Genomic DNA, 25,192 nt, shown 5'->3' with positions numbered 1-25,192 from the left:
ATTTTTTAGCCAACACGTTTAGAACCACTTATACGTTTATTACTTGTCCATTGGGAGGTGACTTTAGTACTATAGATCCTTTTGTTTACGATAAAATTGAGTTGGGAGGCAATTCTTGTAAAAATATTGATTTTTTGACTTCGGAGGCAACTAGTATAATTAGTTATAACTAGTTATGACTTAATGGCCTACTATATTCGGTGGCCTGCTAAGGGATCATCGCTGAGGACAAACGATGGTGTAACAATGTCACACGACGCACGCCGCAGCTAAATTTGGATCGTACGAGATTACCGAAGGGATGATACTATGACAATTTACACACACATACACATAAACGCACACACACACACACACACACACACACCTACACACACACACACACACACACACACACACACACACACACACACACACAAGATCTCGTGATTATTCGGTGTATCACATACGGTTTCGCCCTGCTATGTATATAGAGTATTATATATAAATATAGCATGTGTGTATATATCTTATTTGTATTTAGATATACGTATCATACATATTCCCCTAAGTGTGATGGCCCGGCCGATAAACCCCAGTGGTTTAATACTGTGCACCAGATTAACGGGTGTATTCCCTACGCGATTCCTACATATTTTCGTATAGATATATCGTATGTGCATATTGTAGCTGTGTGCGCAATATGTTGTATGATAATACATATGCATTGATCGGGAAAACGTGTCCAAGAGGTTCCATATCGAAAAACGTCCGGTTTTGGCGTAGTGTTCTACACGACTGTGGACTTACGTTTAACTGGCCGTAGGTATAGTGTACGGCGAACAGTAATAGTAAAGTTAAAAGCGATTTACTGATGGAAGTCACGGCATGATTTCTAAAAAAAGTATGATTTTCATTATTTAGCGCCTAGTTTTCCGGGAATTGTATGTGTGTAAAACTTAGATTACTAATCATAAGTTTTTAGAACGAAAATGTTTATTATTTTATGGTCAGCAGTAAACCGGGAACGGAAGAAGTATCGTCGAGACGTGGTGTAGTAAGTTTTTTTTTGAGGGGGGGAGGGTTGTATTCAATTTATGGTTTGAATTTCAGTGTTTATATATCGTAAGAAAATGACTTGAATATTTTTAATAAACATAATCAAGTGGGCATTAGGTAAAAGTAAATACAAATCAAATATTTAGATATTGAATATTTCAGGTTTATAGTAAATAAATTTACCTATGGCCTATCAGGTTATGAAAATATTCGTTCGTTAATGTGTTCTAAAACTTGAAGAACAACTTTCTTAAAAACCCGGAATCTCGCCCTAAAATCATGATCATTCCAAAAGGTCAATGACAACTATCACACAAACGGTGTAGGTATATGTACGACGTATGATGATTTAAAAATTCTGTGATTTCTTGATCATCGTCTTCATATATTTCTAATAACTACATCCATTGTAATAATAATACAATGTATATTATATTATGTTATATTATAACATCACCGCTTAAAGCAATGCATAATAAAACATTTATCATTTTATTCGTCAAATAACTTGTTATTTGGTAAAACAAACTACTTAAAAACTATACTTGCGGTTTGTTCATCGAATGATTCTAATTCCAACACTAAAAAACATATATAAATCTTTTTTTTTCTTATCAATAGATTCGATAAATAAAAATTGTTGAAAAACCGGGCTTCAAACATAAACATTATTTTAGATTCTGAGCGGAGCGATAAATGTATTGATTTTACAATGATGTGTGTTTTTCCTTTTTTTTGTTAGTCCGTGTACACAATAAATAGTTTAAATAATGCTTCGATTTGCAACTTCAGTGTTTTTTCTGGTGGGAAAGTGAATCTAGTTAGTGCATTAGGAAGGTCAAAAATTAAAATTATAGCGCAGAGAAAAAAAAAAAAAGGTGGTTAAGTGGACGTCGCTCTGCTGTACAGTAGGTTACAAGTGGGTCACTGCAATGGACGGTGTTAAATTTGAATTCAATGATATAATATCATTGTATAAGAAAAACGATTCCGAGCGAAAACGGTCAGTCAGCCTATGATACCTATTACCAAGTATATTTGATGATATTATTGTGAATAAAGTAATTTTTATATTATATAACCTATTTACGTGGAGCCTTGTTTTAAAATTTCAATCCTTAACTATAAAAGTTGAACATTTTATACATTTTAAACTACAAAATAATTATTAAATTTTAAAATTGATACATTTTGTCAAAATTTGAACTTTAAAAAGTTTAAATGCTTATAAAAAAAAATTGTGCCTATGTATTTATAATATTTTTCAACTGCTATTGTAACAATATATCAGGAGCCTTGCATTCAATTTTCACGCTTTTTTACTCAACAAATAAAATTTTATTGATATTTATAGAAAAAAAAACTAAAAAAATTGAAAACTGATGTGGTGACCACTCGATTTCTCATGTAACAATTTTCTTATTTTGTTGTAATTAAAAAACGAACGACAGTATAAATACTTGAAAATTTCATTGAATGTTTATATTAGCATTTTCTATACACGATACATTCTTAAAAACATTTTGACTCTTTTTGAACTGTTTACGGACATTGTCAGTTTTCAATTTTTTTAGTTTTTTTTTCTATAAATATCAATAAAATTTTATTTGTTGGGTTAAAAAAGCATGAAAATTGAATGCAAGGCTCCTAATATATTGTTACAATAGCAGTTGAAAAATATTAAAAATACGTGTGCACAATTTTTTTTTTATAAGCATTTAAAGTTCAAATGTTGACAACATTTATCAAATTTAAAATTTCATAATTATTTTGTGGTTAAAAATGTATAAAATGTTCAACTTTTGTAGCTAAGAATTAAAAATTTAAAACAAGGCTTCACGTAAATAGGTTATATATAAATTACTTTATCCACAATAATATCATCAAATATACTTGGTAATATCATAGGCTCGGTTTTCGCTCAGAATCGTTTTTCTTATACAATGATATTATATAATTGAATTCAAATTTAACACCATCCATTACAGTGACCCACTTATAACATACTGTACAGCAGAGCGACATCCACTTACTCATTTTTTTTTGTTTTTTTTTTTCTATACATATCAATAAATTGTTATTTGTTGAGTCCAAAATCTTGAAATAATACAAGGCTCTTATCACATCGTTACAATATCAGTTTAAAAATATTAAAAATATAAAGATACAGTTTTTTTTTAATATTTAATGTTCAAATTTCGACATTTATCAAATTGAAAATTATAACAAAAACTAATTATTTTGAAATTAAAAATGATAAAATGGTTAATTTCTATAATTAAGAATTTAAAATTTAAAACAAGGTTCCACATAAATTGTTCATACAATAACCATACAATTTAAAAAATATATAGACACAGTTTTTTTTAATAGTTATTTTAAGTTCAAGTTTGGACGAAATTAGATATTTAAACGGAGAAGAACGATTTTAGTTTTGTGTTATAATTTAAAAATATTATTCGTGGGTACTTGAAACTTCTAAAGTATATTATTATATACAAATATGATAATATACTAATAATATTAATTGAACTTCTCAGCTACCATAATAATACATTTATTTATTGATTTTAATATTGTGGGCAGAGCTCAAATCACATATTACATAGTACATTAGATAACTATACAACAAAGTGGTTACAATAGAAAAGTTGGTTGTTCATTAGCCATGTGCATCATACGATGGATAGAGTTATTACGACCGTAGTTTGTGAACAAATTCAGCACTGAAAATGGAGTATGGAAACGGAGGGAAAGCTGTGCCAATCTAAAGTTGATACTGAAGAGCAGAGTGTGATCATCTATAGAACTATACAAGAGTTTGTGTAGAAATTATAGATTTGCAGCTACTCTTCTATCAGCCAGTGAAGTATAGAGATATGCCTATAGTTCTTCACGTCGGATTGTGGAGTAATGGAGTATGGAAACGGAGGGAAAGCTGTGCCAATCTAAAGTTGATACTGAAGAGCAGAGTGTCATAATCTATAGAACTATACAAGAGTTTGTGTAGAAATTATAGATTTGCAGCTACTCTTCTATCAGCCAGTGAAGTATAGAGATATGCCTATAGTTCTTCACGTCGGATTTATCATCTTATTGATGTATTTGAGTGACACATCAAATGAGCATCGGAAGAGTAGCCATAAGGAAAAAGTTAATAGAAGATATTTAATGATATATAAGTAGATACTAGACAGCCCGTCACAACCACTCAATTTGACGCTCTTAAACTCATCTAGACCAGCTTCGATATCTGATATGCTGATTCTGCTGTTGCTAGACAAATCATGTTGCCTGAATGGCATATCAAATGTATTATATGTGTGGGATGTGTACACGGAAGTAAAGTGTATGGCAAATAAATTAGAAACCGTTTTAGGGCTGGTGCCAGAGGAGCTATTTGAGTAGACGGTATTAGGTAAACAATTTTTGGATTTGTTCTTCCTAACGAAATTCCAGTAGGTATTAGGGTTTCTTTTTAAAGTTTATTTAGTACCATAATAACAGATGTATGCTTTATATTGATTTTTGGATTCAAAGTTGAAAGTTGAAACGAGCTCGAAGATATGAGAAATCTGTGGAATCGTGTTGATTACAAATCAATACCTATTTGTACTTTGCGTGTGCACGTATTTTTTCAAATACAAGTGCTTTTAAGTATGCAGTAAATCAGGCTAGAAAGTTAGAAGAAGTGTAAGATACTTTATGCAAAAAGTGTAGTATACAGTAAGTTAGTGTATACTGGTCAGAGCATTTCTGTCGAATCGAAATAATGTATAATTATATAAACCTAACTCACTATCATTAATATTATGACATACCTAGCCATGTTTCAGCAAAATATATATAAATATAGACTATAGTTGATACATAACAAATTAAAGTTTTTAATTTGGTTCTCAGACCTCTACAGTCTATACTTTTGGTAATACCCAATAGCAGTGGCGCCGAAGTACAAAATTTTACCAATGACATTAGACACCTGCACATAAAACGTCGACACCCACCTATTTCTTATAATTTTACCTTACTATACACCAATTATAGTTTTTTATGTTGTCTATTCAACAAATTTTCATAAAATAACTATAGAATGACAAAGGTGACCCCCTACCTAGTAAAATCACCTATGACAATAAATTGTTATAGGTGAATATATATTTTGGCGCCACTGCCCAATAGGTAAAAAATCGTTTGGAGCAAAAATAAGTGTGTTTGAGTTATTTATTGGAGAACAGCAAAGTGCAGGTTGGATAAATTATTAATTGAACACGATAATAACAATATTATTATACTTAATATAAAATGTACTAGGCTGACAAACCGTGTTCACGCAGAATCGTTTTTCACATACAACGATATATTATTATATCATTGTATTAAAATTTAGCACCTTCCATTACAGTGACCCACTCGTAATAACCTACTGTACAGCAGAGCGACACCCATTTTTTTTCTTAATTATTCCTTTTTGTAGGAAATCGGATGAGAGTAGAGGAAAATGGGCAAGATGTATTAATTTTTTTTTTTTTCGAGGAAAATGGCCGGCGGAGATAAACGGCTCGTATACTGTCGTTTTTCTAATACGTCAGCGTCGGGTGTGCGGTCATTGCAGGTCGGCAGCGGTGAAGATGCTCACTGATGAAATTACTACTACTGATGAATATATAATGATGTGTTACGTCGACGTGACCGCAGTGTTTTTCCACGGCTAGTTTTTTTTTTTTCCCGGTACCTTACCTATTATACCAGAACGTGTCATTAAAATCGAAAGTATACGAAAAATCAATGTCATTAAACGGCCCGAACGGGATAGCACGCACGCCGTCATTAACAATTTGTACGGGTATAATATGTATTTTTCACTGTATTATGCCTCTATAAATGCATGTTTACTCCAAGCCCGCGGTGTCCCGACGCGTGTGTTACCTAACCGTGTGTTTTTGTCGGCATAGTTGGTAGCGCGTGTCAAAATATTCAAACGCTCCATAGGCCTACGGTTTCGAACCCTCGTGTAAAGGTCACAAAAAACTGGTTTGATTACTTCACAGCCCGGCGGTATCCCTACGCGAGTAAAATGCTATGTTGGCAACACACGCTGACGCGGAACTAACGAATCAAAATGTTACAAAAACGCAGTCTTTCAGCCATGAACCCGAATTATTGAGTGTTCGACTGCACCGGAGCGCCATACACGACGACGACGACGCGCACGGACAACATTGTACGCTGTATGCATGTGCTGGTTCACGGTCGCCATTCCATAATTATTCTTCGATTCTTCAAAAGTCAATATAATATATTACATATTTTATACATCGATATAATATTATCGTCCGGCAAAAGTGAACGGAACCACTCTGATTTCGCTGTAAGTAAATACCTGATATCAATATATTTTATTCGATGTATATTACACGCTTGCCATGTCGCCCAGTCTGCGTAACAGGTTATTATTTATAATAATCGATAACTTCTTTGTTTGTTAAGTTAGAGAATCGATCAAATGCCATAAACCTTCTCCGCAATGAGCTCTTCGATTTTAAAAAAAAAACCATAACGATCGGTTCAGTAGTTTCCGAGAACATAGGCCTCAAAGGTTTTCATTTTCACATTTATATATAAAAATTATAATATATATATATATATATATATATTTTATATTTACATTTTTTTATTTATAATAATATTTAGTAGATAGGTGGTATCATTTACAACCGTATATAATATAAACTCGACAATATTAATAACACGTTACATAGAAAAACAATTATAATTAAATAATAAGATAATTGGTATTTGGAATACGACACTACAATCAAATGTATTTAACGCTAATTTATTTTGGTCTATATTATTTTAATACGATAATCTTGAAAATGAATAAATTACGTTTTTTTGAACACTGTCGAGTTTAACAGTTTTTCTTGAGATTTCCCCTTCTAACCATAACCTTGACCTCAAGAATTCTCGACTAAAAACGAAAGTGCGCAAATTTCGTAGTGATATTACAATTATTACAACAATTTCTAATATCGTGTCGCATTTTCAGTAGCGATTATGGTAGCGAAGTATTTTCAATGTCTTAGTATAATAAGTGACTTCCAATCGTTGACGCTTTTCGATACTGAAAAAATAAACATTATCAACAACAAAAAGTGCGACTTGGGAGAAACTCTCTCACTGTAGCTCACAGTCTGACATACACACTCTCAAGAAGTAAAATACTGAAAACTTAGGGTTAACTTGGGAATAATAAAAAAAAAAAAAAATCTAATTTTGACAAAAAATAATTAATAAATATTGTTATCGATGTTTGTTTTTAGCCTTATATGTACATGGGAGAGCTATGTGTGGCTGCTTAAGTAGTAAAGTAGAAAAGGATAGCGCAGCTCATTATGGAGACAGTAGATACTACCACTGCGAACGTCGGCACCAAAACTGCACTGCACGCGGCCATCGTTTCGCTGTCGACACGGGCGCAGGTGAAGATACTAGTAACAACGTTTATGATAGCTGCGTTAGTGATCGCCGTGACGGTGGAAGTGATAGACGCAGCTGCGACTCCTTTATCGGTGACGGTGGTGGCGGCCATCTCGGCGGCGATGGTCTCGTGGTTCGCCACGACGTTGATCCTATATGCCAATATTATGACGTTGACCACCATAGACAGGATTGCGGTTATTTCATTGCCCATCGTGGTGATACCAGTGTCGCCTCATACCTCGCTGTTCGTCACGTTGACGGTGGAACTTACTTTGAATTATAATACGGAGCAGGCGGAGGTGTCGGTGGCGGTGGCGGAGATAAGGACGGCTGCGGATCGGATGGCGGAGATGGAGGTGCGGAGGATGAGGCGGCAGCGAATGCTAAATAACATGTATTATATGGGCTCACACCAAGCTATTCGTTTTATTGAGGACGATCCTTTCTTTGAATGAAAATTCGCCGTCGTCGTCGGCGGGTACTAGCTAACGTCTTTATATAACAGTTTTTTTTCTTCAAATAATACACTTACGAATATATCTATAAACATTATACGTTAATTTAATACTATGTGTACCTGCTGGCTACTACCTACCTATTAAACTTACACTTATTAAGTAATTCAAATCAATACAATGATGCATACGAGTTTTATGCGCATAAAAACCCAGCCTGGGCATAAACAAATTAAAAAGTTAAGTTAATTTCAACGTTTTAACTTTAATTTCTTTTCAAATTTAATTTTCATTGACTTAATTTTTATTCATATAAACTCATAAACAACGATTTGATTTAAATCAAATCTAAGTTACGTTAATTTATAAATAATTATATAATAAATATAATACAATTATAACTGATGATGTATATTGCATAAACATTTACTTTTTATTATTTTAAGCCATATTACTGGTTAATTTTATATTTAAAAAAATAAATAAAACAATAACTTAAATTAAATTAATAAGTAAGCTGTAAGTTCCATATACCATTTAACTTAACTGAGTTAAATAGATATTGGGATAACTATACACTTTTAAAAATATTTTCTATCAACTTAACTTAACTCATTTAAAAATTATCATTCACTGGACCAGGCTGCTGTAGCTCTGCGCAGATTTTTGTATTGACCACATTATTATGTAGGTAGGTATGGCCTGAAAGGTATTTTTTATTTTTTTATTTGGAAAACATTCATTTCATTTATTATCTTTTTCATTTTAGTATATCAAATAATTATTATTAACTGGCCTAAGAAAACCATTAGGTTTATAAACATTAAAATTTGTTGCACCCGTGCACCAATGTGAATTAATCATAATTCATAACCCACGGGTGATAGGAAATTTTAGTGAACTCAATTAATATTGTAATTCAAAGAAATTACAAATATGTAGTATGAATTGTTTTTTCGATGAGTTTTATTTTTGTGTTCTTAGTTAGTTTTTAATAATAATGAATTTAAAAATTTATACTTGCATTTTCAAATTATGTATTCTCAATACTTATGCTTAAAAAATTTAATGTTAAGACAATTTTTATAATATTTACATGATTTTAAAACCGTATACAGAAAAGTCAAATATCTTAACCCTCCACACCACCATTCTTTTTTAAAGTAGAAACATTTTAGTAGTGAATATTGTTTATTGACTATTAGGGTTCAACATTTTTTTTAATACAGTTACTGGAGTGCATTTTATCATATAAAATAAAAAAATCTTTATTCCCTTTATTACTGCTTTAACGATAATATAAAATTATTATTAAGAGAGATTTAGTGCACTGTTTGTTTTCATGTTTTTCTCTCTCTGGCCCACGAGGATCAAAGACAAAGCTCATTCTGCAAAATCGTTAATTTAATTATTATGTTTTGCCGTAATCTTAGAGTTTTATTTTTTATTTAATACATTTAAATGTGTCAGCATATTTCATACAATTACAAGTTTAAATCTTAGAGTAAAATCACACATTATAAAAATTTTAATAAAGAATATATTTAAGGAGTTTGATATCGATTTGTCAAAATATTGATTCGAATAATTTAATATCCGTAGTAATTGACAAAAATTAATTTGTGTTTTTAAAGTTAAATAATAGTAATATAAAGAACCGATATGATTAACTATCAAAAATATTATTCTCTATAATTTTTGCAATAGGTGTTTTTACTTTGTTACTAAGTACCTAAAAATCATAAAAACGATTTTACGTGAATGCGTTTTGTCTATATGTTGTGCGTAGGTCTGAGAGATAGTACAATTAATATTTTGATAACTTAATATTAAGAATAATTTTATATTTTCGTAAAAACAATAATGATGAGAGTAAAGAGTTTTATATTTTAAAAGTAAAAATTATGAGTATACGGTATCTATATCCCTATTTGAAATTATTTATCAGTTACGGCTTTGTATCATTTTAATTGTCCATGTCCATCACAAATCACTTATATTTTATGTGGTATTTGGTTGCATATTATACTCAGTATGTATATCTACAACTCCAAGACGCGTAGTTGTACAATAACCAACTTATACGTACCTATACGCTCTTGCCGAGTTTCACGACAACGATGGAAGACTACTCGTTCCGGCGCGTGTGGCGTACACTGGCGTTGTTAAATAGTATAATATTTTAGTGTCACCTCAGCACATATTATTGCTTAACGGGTCTAACCTATTTTAATTACAATAAATTAATCAAGCCTAGGCGAGTTAATGATAATTTGTAATTGAGTTAAATTAAGTTTATAGGAAACATTTTAAAAAGTTTAAAGGTTATAATTATCATATTAAAAATTACCATATTATTTTTTTTATAAACAGCCAGTCATTTAATTTTAAATAATAAAAATGCAAATGTTCATGCAATATGTATCATCCGATAATAATTTTATTATATTAATTATTTGATTATTTATAAATTAACGAAACTTGAATTTAATTAATTAATTAAGTTATTTATTCAATTTATTTCAATTTATAAAAATCAGTTAAGTAATAAATTAAATTCAAAAAGTTAATATTAATTTAACTGTTCACTTAATTTAAACTTTTTAACTTATTTATGCTCAGGCTTGATTTTTAGATTACGTTGTATCGCCATTTTTATATTTTATTGGTCAAAATTGTCGCGCCGAGTTTACATTTGCCTCAACACATTCGTCAATCATATTATCAATTATGTGATCACCAAATCAGAAAAAAAATTTTAAAATTTAATTTGTCGGTCAATCAATAATCGATTTGTTTCATTTATCATTAATCAAAACAATATTTTATTTTTGTAGTAAAAAAAAAAGTTAACATAAATTATTGAAGTTAATTCTGAGACAATTGGCCATTATCGGGTCCTTAATCGAGATACTGGAATATATTACACCGAGACGTATTGACAATCCTAAAATATACCAACGATCTCATCTCGCGTGAAAAATATTATATTATTATACATTTAATACCTATACTGGTTTTCCTAATAAGTCTTAAGATAATAAATAAAACGCAGATAAGCTGCGTAGGGACTTATAGAGTATAACAACAACAAAATAATTCTCAATAAATTATGACATAAATCGTTTTTCTACGACAAAAATATTATGTTGCATATACTATGGAATATTATTTAAAATTATTTATATATCTTAACATAACGTGTTTATTAATATGGAACACACATGTAATACATTTTACACTAAGACCGCGTGTGGTCGAAAGATCAAAGTTTTAAATAACTGCCGCACAAGTCACAACCACGTACGATATAAATTTGTTCACAAGACGAATAACCACAGAAAGACATAATACACAATATTCATACAACGATAATAATATTATCACTATCTCACATTTTACGGTTCACGCGGAAAACGACTTCGTCTTAGAATCGTTCGCTCCGAGGCAGTGACGTGCCCATAATATAATATATACGGTGTACACAGCGATCGTATCATCGGTTCGTATTGTATATTATCATTGCATAATATAGAGCAGAACGAACAGAGCAATAGCCGGTTATCAAACTCGTAGCACGTTGCTTCTGTGTGTACTATTTAGAGTTGTGTCGTGTCAGCCACAGACACAGGTAAAGGTTAGGAACGGTATAGTGAACGCATAATGTAGGCATGTAGCGTACAATAATAATATATATTGGGTGACCGGCAAAGGGGTCATCTCTGCAGGAGAACGAGAGTGTAACGATCAAGTCCGGATTAAGGGGGGGGGGCATGGTTAGAATTAATTTAGAGGCCTCGGATTTGTCCATTACTTTTTTCGTTATAGGCTAAGACAGTGCATATATCACCTAAAAAAAATCGATGATTATTTAGCGATGAAAAAAGCTTGTAAATTATTATTTATAAATAAAGTGATACATTATTCGTTGTTTATTGCTATGCGCCTAATATCTATATATATTTACTATAACAATACCTAAAATCAAATAATACACATTATTTTTTTTTTCGTACAAGGTGCTCTTTTAAAAATTTGGCCCCTGGGCCTTTAAAATGTATTAATCCGGGCTTGGTAACGATGTCACACGACTGTATTTGGATCGTATATACGGGATTACTGAAGGGATGATCCGATGCCAATACACACACAAACACACACACATACACACACACACACACACACTCACAACTCTCTAAGCCCTCGGTGTCCTGACAAGTGTGTTACCTAATAATATTATTTTGTTGGTATAGTTGGTAGCACGTGTCAAAATATTCGAACAATCAAGCCGGGTCCACACACTACACCGTGACGTGTAAAATTAACACCGATGCCATAGTTATCAAACGATACTGCATATTCAACTTTTGACCGTGTGGTTACATTTGTGTGCGAAAAATTGATAATTAAAATAAAATAATATTATGTTATACCGGGTACAATATTCGTATCACTGATATTGCATTTTGGGTATAAACATAATAATACGAAATCACACGACACGGTGTTGTGTGAACCCTGCTTCACGAGCCTACGGTTTTGAACCCGCGTATAGGTCACAAAAAACTGGTTTGATTACTTCACAGCCCGCTGTATCCCTATACGCCAGTAAAATACAATGTTGATAACACACTAACGCGTTATTACCGCATCAAAATATTTCAAAAACTCTGTCCTAACCATGAACCCGAATTATTGTGTGTTCTAACTGCAGTGGGCATTATAGGCACGACGACGACGCACACGGACAATTGTACGCTGTATGCATGCACTGGTTCACGGTCACCATTCCATTATATTATTCAATTCCTCAAAAGCCGATATACGTATATTACATAATTCGTATATAACATAGTATCATCCTGCAAAAGTGCACAAGACCACTGGCTGTAAGTAAGTACTCGATATTAATATTTATTCGATGTATATTATATTATATTATATTATATATTTATAATTACATTTTTTTATTTACAATAATATTATGTTGATAGGCGTTCGTTTACAACCGTATTTAATAAAATCGACAATATTAATAATGTTACGTAGAAAAACAATTACTATTTAATAATCAGATAATTGGTGTTTGGGATACGATACTACAATACAATTTATTTAATGCTAATTTATTTTTGTCTATATTATTATTTTATTATGCTGATCTTGAAAATGTATAAATTACGTTTTTTTGAACAATGTCAAAAGATTTTCCCTTCTAATCATAACCTTGACCTCAAGATTTCTCGACTAAAAACGAAAGTGTGCATATTTCTTCGTGATATTACAATTATTATAACACATTATAATATCGTGTCGCATAATAAGGGACTTCCAATCGTTGACTTTTTTTGATACTGCAAAATTAGACATTAATAACAACAAAAAGGGTGACCTTGGAGAGACTCTCTCCTGTAGCTCACAGTCTCACGCGCACATACACACTCTCAAGTAGTAAAATACTGAATACTTAGGGTTAACTTAAGAATAAAAAAAAAAAAAAAACTAATTTTGACAAGAAATAAATTATTGTTATCGATGTTTGTTTTTAGTTTTAAATGTACACGGAGAGTCATGTGTGGCTGCTTGAGTAGTAGAGTGGAAAAGGATAGTACACATCATTATGGAGAGAGCAAAAATTACTGCTATAGATATCGGCACCAGGATTTCATTCGACTCGAAATTGGTCACGTTGACGACACCGGTGCAGGCGGAGATACGAGGAACAACGTTCTTGGTAATTGCGACAGTGATCACCGCGATAGCTGTTTTGATAAAGGTAGTTGCGATTCTTCTATCGGTGACAGTGGTGTCGGTCATCACTACTGCGAGCGTAGCTTGGATGATAACGACGTTGATCCTCTATGGAGATACTATGATGCGGAAAACCAGAGAAGGGATTACGGTTACTTCATTGCCTATCGTAGTGATGGTCGTATCGGCGCATTTCTTGCTGTTCGTCGCGTTGACGGTGGAACTTACTATGAATTATAATTCGTCGCCGACGGTGGGCGAGATAACGACGACGGCGGAGGAGACGACGGAAGTATCGGCGGCGGCGACTACCTCATCACGTCCTTAAATAACATTTTTTTTCTTCAAATAATACACTCACGAATCGATCTATAAACATTATACGTTAATTTAATACTATGTGTACCTGCTGGCTACTACCTACCTATTAAACTTATATACTTATTAAGTAATTCAAATCAACACAATGATGCATACGAGTTTTATGCGCATAAAATCCCAGCCTGGGCATACATGAGTTAAAAAGTTAAGTTAATTTTAACTTTTTAACTTTTATTTCTTTTTAAAATTTAATTTTCATTAATTTAATTTTTAACTTTAATAGTTTTTATTGATATAAACTTCATAAATAACCATTTGATTTTAATAAAATCTAAGTTACGTTAATTTATAAATAATTATATAATAAATATAATACAATTATTACTAGCTAATGATGCATATTGCATAAACATTTACTTTTTATTATTTTAAGTCATATTACTGGTTATATTTATAATAAAATAAAAAAAACAATAACTTAACTTAAATTAATAAGTAAATTGTAAGTTCCAAATAACATTTAACTTAACGGAGTTAAATAAAATTGGACTAACTATAAACTTTAAAAATATTTTCTATCAACTTAACTTAGCTCAATTAAAAATTTTCATTGACTGGCCAAGGCTGCTATTGCTCCGCCCAGATCTTTGTATTTACTACATTATTATGTAGGTAGGTATAGCCTGAAAGGTATTTTTTAATTTTTAATTTGGAAAACATTTTCATTTCATTTATTATCTTTCTCATTTTAGTATATCTAATAATTATTATTCACTGGCCCAAGGGTGATAGAAAATTTTAGTGAACTCAATTAATATTGTAATTCAAAGAAATATGTAATCCGAGTTGTTTTTTCGTTGAATTTTATTTTTGTGTTCTTAGCTGGTTTGTAAATAATAATTAATTAAAAACTTATACTTGTATTTTTAAAATTCCTCAATACTTATACTTAAAAATTTTTTTTAAGACATTTTTATAATTGTTAAATGATTTCAAGGCCGTAACAGAAGCTGCTACCCCCATTTTTTTTTTAAAGTAGAAACATTTTCGTTGTGAAAATTGTTTATTGAATATTAGGGTTCAACATTTTTTTAATACAGTTACTGAACACTTACATTTTTTTTACTTAAACGTTTAAAATATAAAAAACTTTAGTCTCTTTATTTATACGAAAATATAAAATTATTCTTAAGAGTGTTTTAGCGCACTGCTTGTTTTCACTTTTATCTCTGTGGCTCACAAGGATCATAGACAAAACTCATTCTGCAAAATCATTTTTATTTTTATATTTTGACTTAATCTTAGAGTTTTTTTTTTATTTAATAAATTTAATTGTGTCAGTATATTTCATGCTATTACAAGTTAAAATCTTAAAATAAAATTACACATTATACAAATTTTGATGAAGAATATATTTAAGGAGTTTGATATTGATTTTCTAAATATTGATTCAAAAAAAATGTAATATCCATTTATATTTGTGTTTTAAAGTTAAATAGTAATAATATATAACAGAACTGATATGTCTAACTCTCAAAAATATTATTTTCTATAATTTTTGTAATAGGTGATTTTACTCTATTACTATTTAAAAATCATAAAAAAAAATTTACGTGAATGCGTATTTGTATATTATGTTGTGCGTAGGTCTAAAAGATAATACAAATACTTTGCTAACTTAATATTAGAAATAATTTTATATTTTTGTTAAAACAATAATGACGAGAATTAAGTGTTTTTATATTTTAAAAGTAAAAATTATCAGTATCCGGTATCTTATATATTGAAAATTGTTTGACCCAACCCCCTATTTGAAATTATTTATCAGTTACGGCTTTGTATCATTTCAATTGTTCATGTCCATCACAAATCACTTATATTTTATGTGGTATTTGGTTGCATATTATACTCAGTATGTATATCTACAACTCCAAAACGCGTAGTTGTACAATAACCAACTTATACGTACCTATGCTCTTGCCGAGTTTCACGACAACGATGGAAGACTACTTCCGGCGCATGTGGCGTACTGGCGTTGTTAAATAGTATAATATTTTAGTGTCACCTCAGCACATAGTATTGCTTAACGGGTCTAACCTATTTTAATTACAATAAATTAATCAAGCCTAGGCGAGCTAATGATAATTTGTAATTGAGTTAAATTAAGTTTATAGGAAACATTTAAAAAAATTTAAAGTTTATAGTTATCTTATTTTATATTTATATTTATTTTTTATTTCTCAGTTTAGTTAAAAGTTATATGGAAACTTACAATATTATAATATTATCATATTATTTTATGTCATTCAATTTTTTTAATATATAAACATCTAGTAATTATTTGGTTTAAAATAATAAAAATGCAAATTTTTATGCGATACGCATCATCAAAATAATTTTATTATATTAATTATTTAATTATTTATAAATTAACGAAACTATGATTTGATTAAAAGTAGCATGATATTTATTAAGTTTATGACAGTTTATAAAAATCTGTTAAGTTATAAATTAAATTTAAAAAGTTAGTATTAATTCAACTGTTCACTTAACATTTTAACTTATTTATGCCCACGCTTGATTTTTGGATTACGTGTCGTCATTATTATATTTTTTCGGTCGAAATTATCGCACCGAGTTTACATTTGTCTCGATGAATTCGTCAATCATATTATCAATTATGTGATCAGGGGTCATTTGCCCCCGGGCGCCACAGCTTGGTGAAATCAAGGGGCGCCTCGAGCTTGAGAAACCGCTGTTGCCAGTAGCCTGTTGGTGACTCCTCAATTTATATTTAATAATAATTTTAATGAAAAAATTACGATGATTACTTCCTTAGTTATATATTTAGAAATATCTTTTTGTCATACAGACAATAAAATAAAAATTAATCGAATTAAAGTATGTAGGTACTAAAAATAATGATATAATAAACTGGTTAACTGGTCACAAACTTCTTATCGCGACTTATTTATACTCGCACAGGTTTTCCGATGAGTGACTGCTGAATTGTGACCCTTCAACCATAATAGTTAATAAATTCGCTAAAGGTAAAGCGAGAAAAAAATTGTTATAATTTGTTTATGTAATGCAATTTTATTGAATAAAACCAAATTAAATTTAGATAAAGTTTTCAACATTATAACTATATGATAGCTTAATAAACTTATTATACCCACTAAATCTATGTTAAGGTATTGTAATGCACATTTACAATTGACCAAATTAGCCATTTCAGTTCTATTTGTCTTATGTCAACACAACATCAGGGATCAGGATCATCAGACAATTAAAAATATAGATGATAATCTTTTGGAGTCGTCAAAAAAAAGTCATCCTACACTTCTTCGCATACCTCAAATACTAAATAACGCCGTGCGAAATAGTCAATAAGTGGATGATATAAAGAAGAGAGGGGGGCTGGGGCGCTAAAAAATAAGTGCCCCTGGGCGTCAAAAAGCTTAACACGGCCCTGCGGCCTCACTCGATAACGTATTATATAATAATATAATATTATAATCGCCCGCCTCAACCGTCGCCACATGCTAATAGATCATATTACACTAGCATAATATTATGATCTAAGACCGTATACCCGCATTGCTTAAATGCGATGACGGATGAAAGAAATAGACGGTTTATCGATTTTCTACTGTATACTGTATGCATGATATAATATTATTGGGTACATCGTTATACGTATGCGTGTTATGGTATGAGCCGTTCATTAGGTTTTTATCTTGTGCCGACTGCCGATTCTCGCAGTCTCGATGTACTTTTGCGAATCCGCTCCATAACCCATTACCGAAAATATTGAGTTAAAACAATATTACCATTTAAACAATTTATTTAATTTTCCTTTCCTCGTCTTGAAAATATTGGTTTAATTCAGGTGAAAATAAATTCCATTTTTCCGACTGAAAATCAAATATTGCCTAGTGGTGGGGGGGGGGGGCTGGAACACCCCCCCCCCCTCCATGACCCACCTTCGGTTCGTCCCTGATTATCATCTCACATCATACGGTTCACGCGGAAAACGACTTCGTCTTAGAATCGTTCGCTCCGAGGCAGTGACGTACCCATATAATATATACGCACTACACAGCGACCGTATCAACAGTTCATATTGTATATTATTGGATAATATAGAACAGAACGAATAGAGCAATAGCTGATTATCAAACTCGTAGCGCGTTGCTTCTGTGGGTACTGTTTAGAGTTGTATCTTGTCAGCCACAGACACTGGTAAGGGTTAGGAACGGTATAGTGAACGCATAATGTAACCAGTGGCGTATTTAGGGAGGTGGCTGCGGGGGGCAATAATTGCCCCGGGGCGCCGTCGCTAGAAGTTATAACAAAAAACATTTGTTGAGACATTATATTAAGGCTCTGTCAAACATAACGCGTTATAACGCGCGTTAAAGCGGTAAATGGCTTGTCGGCGTGGGGCTTTCACGCGCGTGATTAACGCCGCGTTGAAACAAATTACAAAATCACGCGACGTGAAAATAACGCTTTCTGTTTGACAGAGCCTTTAGTGATAACTGATAGGTAAGTGATAACCTGTATATTTCTGCACATATTTCTGTATGTTATGTATATATATTATACAATGTGTTTTATTTGATTATAAAGGTTGACTTTTTAAAAAAAGACATAATACACAATATTCATACAACGATGGTACTATTATTGTTATCATCATCTCACATTCTACGGTTCACGTGGAAAACGACCTTAGAATCGTTCGCTTCGCGGCAGTGACGTACCCATATAATATATACGGAGTACACAGCGATCGTATCATCGTATATTATTATTGCGTAATATTGAGCAGAACGAATAGAGCAATAGCTGATTATCAAACTCGTAGCGCGTCGCTTCTGTGGGTACTGTTTAGAGTTGTATCTTGTCAGCCACAGACACTGGTAACGGTTATGGACGGTATAGAGTGAGCGTGCATAATACAACGTACGATAATAACATAATATATTCGGTGGCCGGCTAAGGGGTCATTTCTGCGGACAAACGAGAGTGTAACGATGTCACACGACTGTATTTGGATCGTACATACGGGATTACCGAAGGGATGATCCGATGCCAATACACACACACCCACACACACCCACACACATATATGCGTGTAAAGATCTCGTGATTATTCGTCGCAACATATACAGCTCTGCTGGGCCATATTTATATATAGGCAGTGTATTATATATATATAAATATCATGTGCGTATAATATGTATATGAGTATATAAAATATATGTACGTATTATACAATATATTCCCTCACGTGTGATGGCCCGGCTGATAAACCCCAGTGGTTTAATGTCGTGCACCAGATTTACGGGTGTATTCCCCACGCAAATCCTACATACCGTATGGATACAACATTTATGCTCGTATACCTATGCGTATTGTAGCTGCACAGTGTGTTGTATTATAATAATACCTATGCGCTGACCGGAAAAAACGACGCCGTCGGCCGAGAAGAAGGCGTGTCCGAGAGATTTGTCGAAAATCTTTTGGCGGAGTGTTGTCCATGACTGTGAATTTACGTTTAACTGGTCGTATATAGATACAACGTATGACGGCGTATAGACCATTTTTTCCTGAACTTACAAATGTGGTTTCCATGAGAAAAAAAAAATTGAACAAACAAACAATTTTGTACGGTATTCATGAAGGGCTTACACGCATTTACAAACAATTTTCGTTGATTTTTTAAAGATGCCCATGAAGTGGGTGACTGTTATGGATAGTGTTACATTTGAATTCAATGATATTATTATACGAAAAACGATTCCAAGTGGAGACGATTTCACAGCCTAGGATATTGTATATTATACTTATATTGATATTATTAAATATTATTAATACCGTAAGTTGAGTTATTATTATTTGTTTATTATCATATTTGTATATAATAATACATTTTAGACGTTTCAATTACCCACGAATAATATTTTTAAAATAGGTATATAAATTACAAGTTACAACGAATTATGAATGATATTTCAAAAATTAATTGCCAAAAATCTTAGTTTTTAACTGAAAACGACAGAGAAGTCTGAATTTGGCGGTCAGTCTTATTTTTAAGTTATATTATAGCTAATTGAACTTTTTGGTATTTTCATATAATATATCCAGTGTAGTCACTCGCACACTGCGTTTGCTCGAACAATTAAAATCAAAAACATCCCTCGACTTGTTATGTAAATCCACCATGGGTGGGTGTCAGAATTATTTTTGCATCATCAATTTTAAAACGTTGATTTACCTAGATTAAAAAAAAAATTAATTTGTTATACTTAAGCTCGGTAAACTTTAAGCGTTGTAGGGGTGCGTAAAACACTGAAAATCGTGAACTTCGTAAGGCTGTATCATAAATACCAATGGCTTCCCGGTAGTAGAATTTTGGACAAGTACCTACATAGGTAACTTATAATAATTCATATTGTAAATTAATTAGGTACCAAAAAAATATAACTTCTCAAACACTGTGTCTATTGACACTGCCGGGAGAATGTATTAGAATGTCTATAAACTTACGGACCAGTTTGTATGGTTAAATTTGGCATGCGAACTATAATTGAAATAGAAAACCAGAATAGGTGCATTGCAGATGACAAATATTTCTGTAAAAGAACATACGATTTATCAATATACCGTATAGGTACTGATAATACTGATAGTACTAGATAATACTATAATATATAAGTTCTATGGATTTATCATAATAAACAATATATTTTATAATATCTATGGCAATCGTCAATTGTCGAAATTCGTCGGCGACGGTTAACAATTCTAATAATTTCAGCAATTACTATTGTATTATGAATATAATATATTGTATATTTTGATTTAAGTGAACAAAAAAATAATAAGCCACTAATATAAACGGACAGTTCGTTAAACCGTACATATTATAATGTAAGTTTTAATACAAACTCGCAAATTTCATTATGATCAGGTTATTTTCATAAAGTATTTCGATACTTTCAAGTTTCAATTCATCGGAGTGAGATGATTGGATGGAGATGGATGAAGATAGCTGTTTCTTCGGCGACGGCGGCACTCTAGCTACGTTTCATCGGAAGAGTAGATGTTTACGAGTAAGTTTGTTTTCATATTATTACCTACTATTTTACATTTACTTTTTGGACTTAAATTAGGCGTAAAATAGGAATTATTCTTGTTTTTTTAAATAATTTTTTCGAAAAATATATGTAACATGTATAGCTCATACAATTATGAATTTATAGTTAATATAAATGCGGATGTTTATTGTTTATACTTCATAGATATTTTTTTATTGAAATCGTGTAAATAATTTGATTAAACAATCAGGTACCTACTCATCACTAGTATCAATTTTATTATATTACGTGTAAAATCACCGACACAAGGTGCAGACTGAATTTAAAAAATTAAAAACATAAAACAATGTTGTAGTAGAAGCAGGAAACTGTAGTTTTTATAATCCATATAATGTGACTATTAAATTGAATCATTGAATTATTATTCAGAGATAACTTTGGGATAAATGCCAAACGTATAAATGTAAATTAAATTAAAAATAATTAAAAAACATTTTGTGAAAGGAACAAGATTACTGCTAATATTTAAGTCTTAATTATTATTAACAAATAAATACAAATAATAGATATTTTAATAGCTTTTTACTATTAACATTCAGTGTAAATATAGTTTCTGATCGACTTACCTATATGTAATAAACATAATGCAAGGATTTTCATAAATTGATCTTACAGCAGCCTTAAAACACCAAAAATACTTTTGTACATCATTTACAAAATTTTAGTTCCCTATTATGGTGTAGGTACTAATACAAACAATAAATTGCTATTCGAAAAAACAATTTCGTATATCTATTATTATTTACTAAATACCTACAACTAAACTAAACTAAAAATAAACATATGATTACATATACTGAGTGCCTATAAAATAATATTATATATGAAAATTGAATCTTTATTACGAATACTTATCGTTTACACAGACCACCAAGAAAAAATAATTAAAAATATTAAAAAATAAAGAACACATCATTATAAAATTAATACAGTCATCGATCCGCTCAGAATCTAGAATTATGGACTTGGAGTTTAAGAAATATAGTTGGTATTATAGTATTTGATGAATTTACTGTACCTATAAAATCCAGTAATCACATTTTTATTTAATAATTCATAAAATACAATATGCTCTTAAAAAAATATTCTTGTGCTTCTGATATCTATTCACCACCTTAATCAATAATTAAATTGATAAACGAAAATAATAATTTAAATAATACCCATATCATATTATTATATACAAAATTATAAACTATTTTGGTTTATTGTCCTATCAAATTTCAATGAACAAATTGTTCCTTAACACGGAACTCTTTGATACAAAAAGTTGCATTATATCATATCCGTGGATTCATCATATTGATGTACCTAGTATAATATCTATCATTTATTTATTTATCTATGGCAAATCTCAGAGTCGTTGTAGAAGACACATTCGACTAAAAATTCTAAAATTTCAATAAGCATAGTTCTGTATTCTGGAGCGTTTCCTCATCGGCGTCGCAGTTCACACACGTCACAGATACCGCCGTAAGAGTCTATAATTCAAGCAAGTTTGTTTTTATATTCTTTTGAGGCTTAAATTTACTTTTAAGACTTAAAATAAATATTTAATGTCACGAAAAATGTGCTATCCAAGTGTTGTAGGCGCATATTTTAGTTCCGAACTAGAAATGTATAAAACACGTGAGATATAAACGTCGTCGTCGTTTTTCCAGTCCCCGTTCGTAGAATAATTATAATTAATAGGTGCAATAGGTTTAATTTATAGAAATATATGTTATAACTTAAAATTGATAATAGTCATAAGATACAATTTTAATTAATAATTGGTATTTTTTTTTTCAAATGCAACGTTATAAGTTATAGGTAGCTATTAATTTAGTGTCAGATTCTTAACTTCTATTGTTCACCTAATATCTATATTCTATATCATAGGGATTAGGGCCGTATAACCATGCACACATAAAAGTAATATTCACGGAATGGTCAACTGCCTAGCCTGACGTGTGCGCACTTATAAATAACATACCTACTCATAGACTCGTATAGGTATATAAATAGTGTAATACTACATACACGAATGTGTTACCTATTATGTCCCTAAAAGTTCAACAGTTATTATTATATTTATTTATTTTTTACATATAGGTAGGTACATTACAAGACTAATTAAAATCACATTTATTTTTATTTTTTCGAACACAATGTTTCAAAAATTATTAATTAATATATAATTTATTGGAATAGTATTAAATTAATTAATGAAATAAAACAAACACACCTACTATAATTATTAGTAATAATAATATATCTATGTATAAGTTATTAAAATACAAAACGAACAAACGAAAAACGATTCTGAGCAAAGACATCGTTAACTAATAAATAATATTGAGCTTAAAGTAATTTATTTTACTATTAGACATTAGCACCTACAATAGTAGGTAAAAGTCATTTTTGCCCAAATAATAACATTTGAAAGTGTCATCGTGTCTATAAATTATAATAATATACACTAAAAGTTTCATAAATCCGCGAATACTTACTATTTTTAAATTACAACGAAATAACTAAAATTGTTATTTTTGGTTTTAATATGTAATTTCGTCCAAATTTTAACTTATAATATCTGTAAAAAGTAACTGTGTTTATAATAGATTATTTAGATTTTTCGGTTACAATATGAACCAGGGGCGAACTGGGCCGGCGGGATACTGGGAACTTTCCCGGTGGGTCACTACTCAAAAATGATTTGTTATTGCTATATATTTATAATTATTATTAATATAGAAGATCAGTATAAATCGGTAGAAAATCGGTATAAATATGAATTATAAATATTTTTTATTTTCATACTATGACGCGTGTGTGAAAACTTGTTTATATTAAGTGTTTAAGATGTTAGATTTCGGTTCGGCTGATTGTGCACCTCTCTCACTCTTCAGCATCAATGCATCAGAAATTATCATTAATAATTAGGCCACGGATTTAAATATAAACTGCATTTTCTGAATTTTCTAAACATTGCTTTCCAAGCAAAGAATTCGTTTCATATATTACCAACGAATTGAAAAAATTAAATAAGAACATTTATATGGGTTGAAGTCAATATTATAAAAACTTATTAAGAAAAAATTAAATTCAATTAAATAAAGGTAATTTTTTTAAATTATTTTTCTATTTTTTTACGTACCCATTATGCTCGATACTATAACTTCGGTCTTCAGTTATAGAAAACAACACTTGCCAATATGGAATTACTGTCGAAGTTTTTTATTTTAAAATATTAAATAGCATCTGATTGACTGTTGTGCTATAATGAAACTCAAAATATAACGAATACACTACCTATACACCTATCTAAATTATATTTTATATTCGTTTAAATTGGACTTTTAATTTTTCTGGACATTTTAATAAGCTACTATTTTATATCAATTAGAATTTGTTAATAAACCAAGTTATAAATGAATGGTTACCAAGTAAAAAAAACCGTTATCTATATTATAAATTTGAATTCAATTTACCGCATTTGCGTCTAGTAGAAACAAATAAATGTTTTTTTGAAGATAATGTAAAAATATCCATCATCCATCGGTTAGGACCATATATATATTTTCTATGATTAGGACGGTGAGGTTATAATTATAAATAATCTATGGCAAATGACAATCGTCTGAGACGAACAGCGATTCCAATACGTACTCACATATTTCGTTCCATTCTGGTTATTGAACTAGGTGCCTATTTTTATAAATGTCATTAATCTCAATACTTCCAGACTGAACTTTTGGATCGGAGATATGAAGACGCGCGCTGCATTTTCCTTGGCGGATATGCACATGCAGCTCTGACACTAGACAATATTATACACTCGAAGGGAACGCGTTTCGCCAGAAGAATAAATAATTACGTAAGTCTTGTCCTTCTTTTCTGTTGAGGCGGTAGACCTAATGTAAATATTTATTGTCAGACAAACTTATATAACCGCTAGACGTAGATTAATTTTTAAAATCCAGTTTTTAT

At 30.8% G+C, this 25,192-nt stretch overlaps 1 protein-coding gene across 1 annotated transcript; it reads left to right on the top strand.

Annotated features, from left to right (window-relative positions):
- Nucleotides 1–7,028: 7,028 nt before the first annotated feature.
- LOC132941606 (uncharacterized) lies at nucleotides 7,029–8,996 on the top strand. Its single transcript, XM_061009737.1, has one exon. It carries the CDS (start codon nucleotides 7,388–7,390, stop codon nucleotides 7,805–7,807), a length of 420 nt encoding a protein of 139 aa, XP_060865720.1. The 5' UTR covers nucleotides 7,029–7,387; the 3' UTR covers nucleotides 7,808–8,996.
- Nucleotides 8,997–25,192: the final 16,196 nt, after the last annotated feature.

The sequence above is a fragment of the Metopolophium dirhodum genome, chromosome 3 (assembly GCF_019925205.1).
Source record: "Metopolophium dirhodum isolate CAU chromosome 3, ASM1992520v1, whole genome shotgun sequence".
NCBI lineage: Eukaryota > Metazoa > Arthropoda > Insecta > Hemiptera > Aphididae > Metopolophium > Metopolophium dirhodum.
Note: the sequence above shows the minus strand (reverse complement) of the source record. Positions and strands in the feature narration are given on the sequence as shown.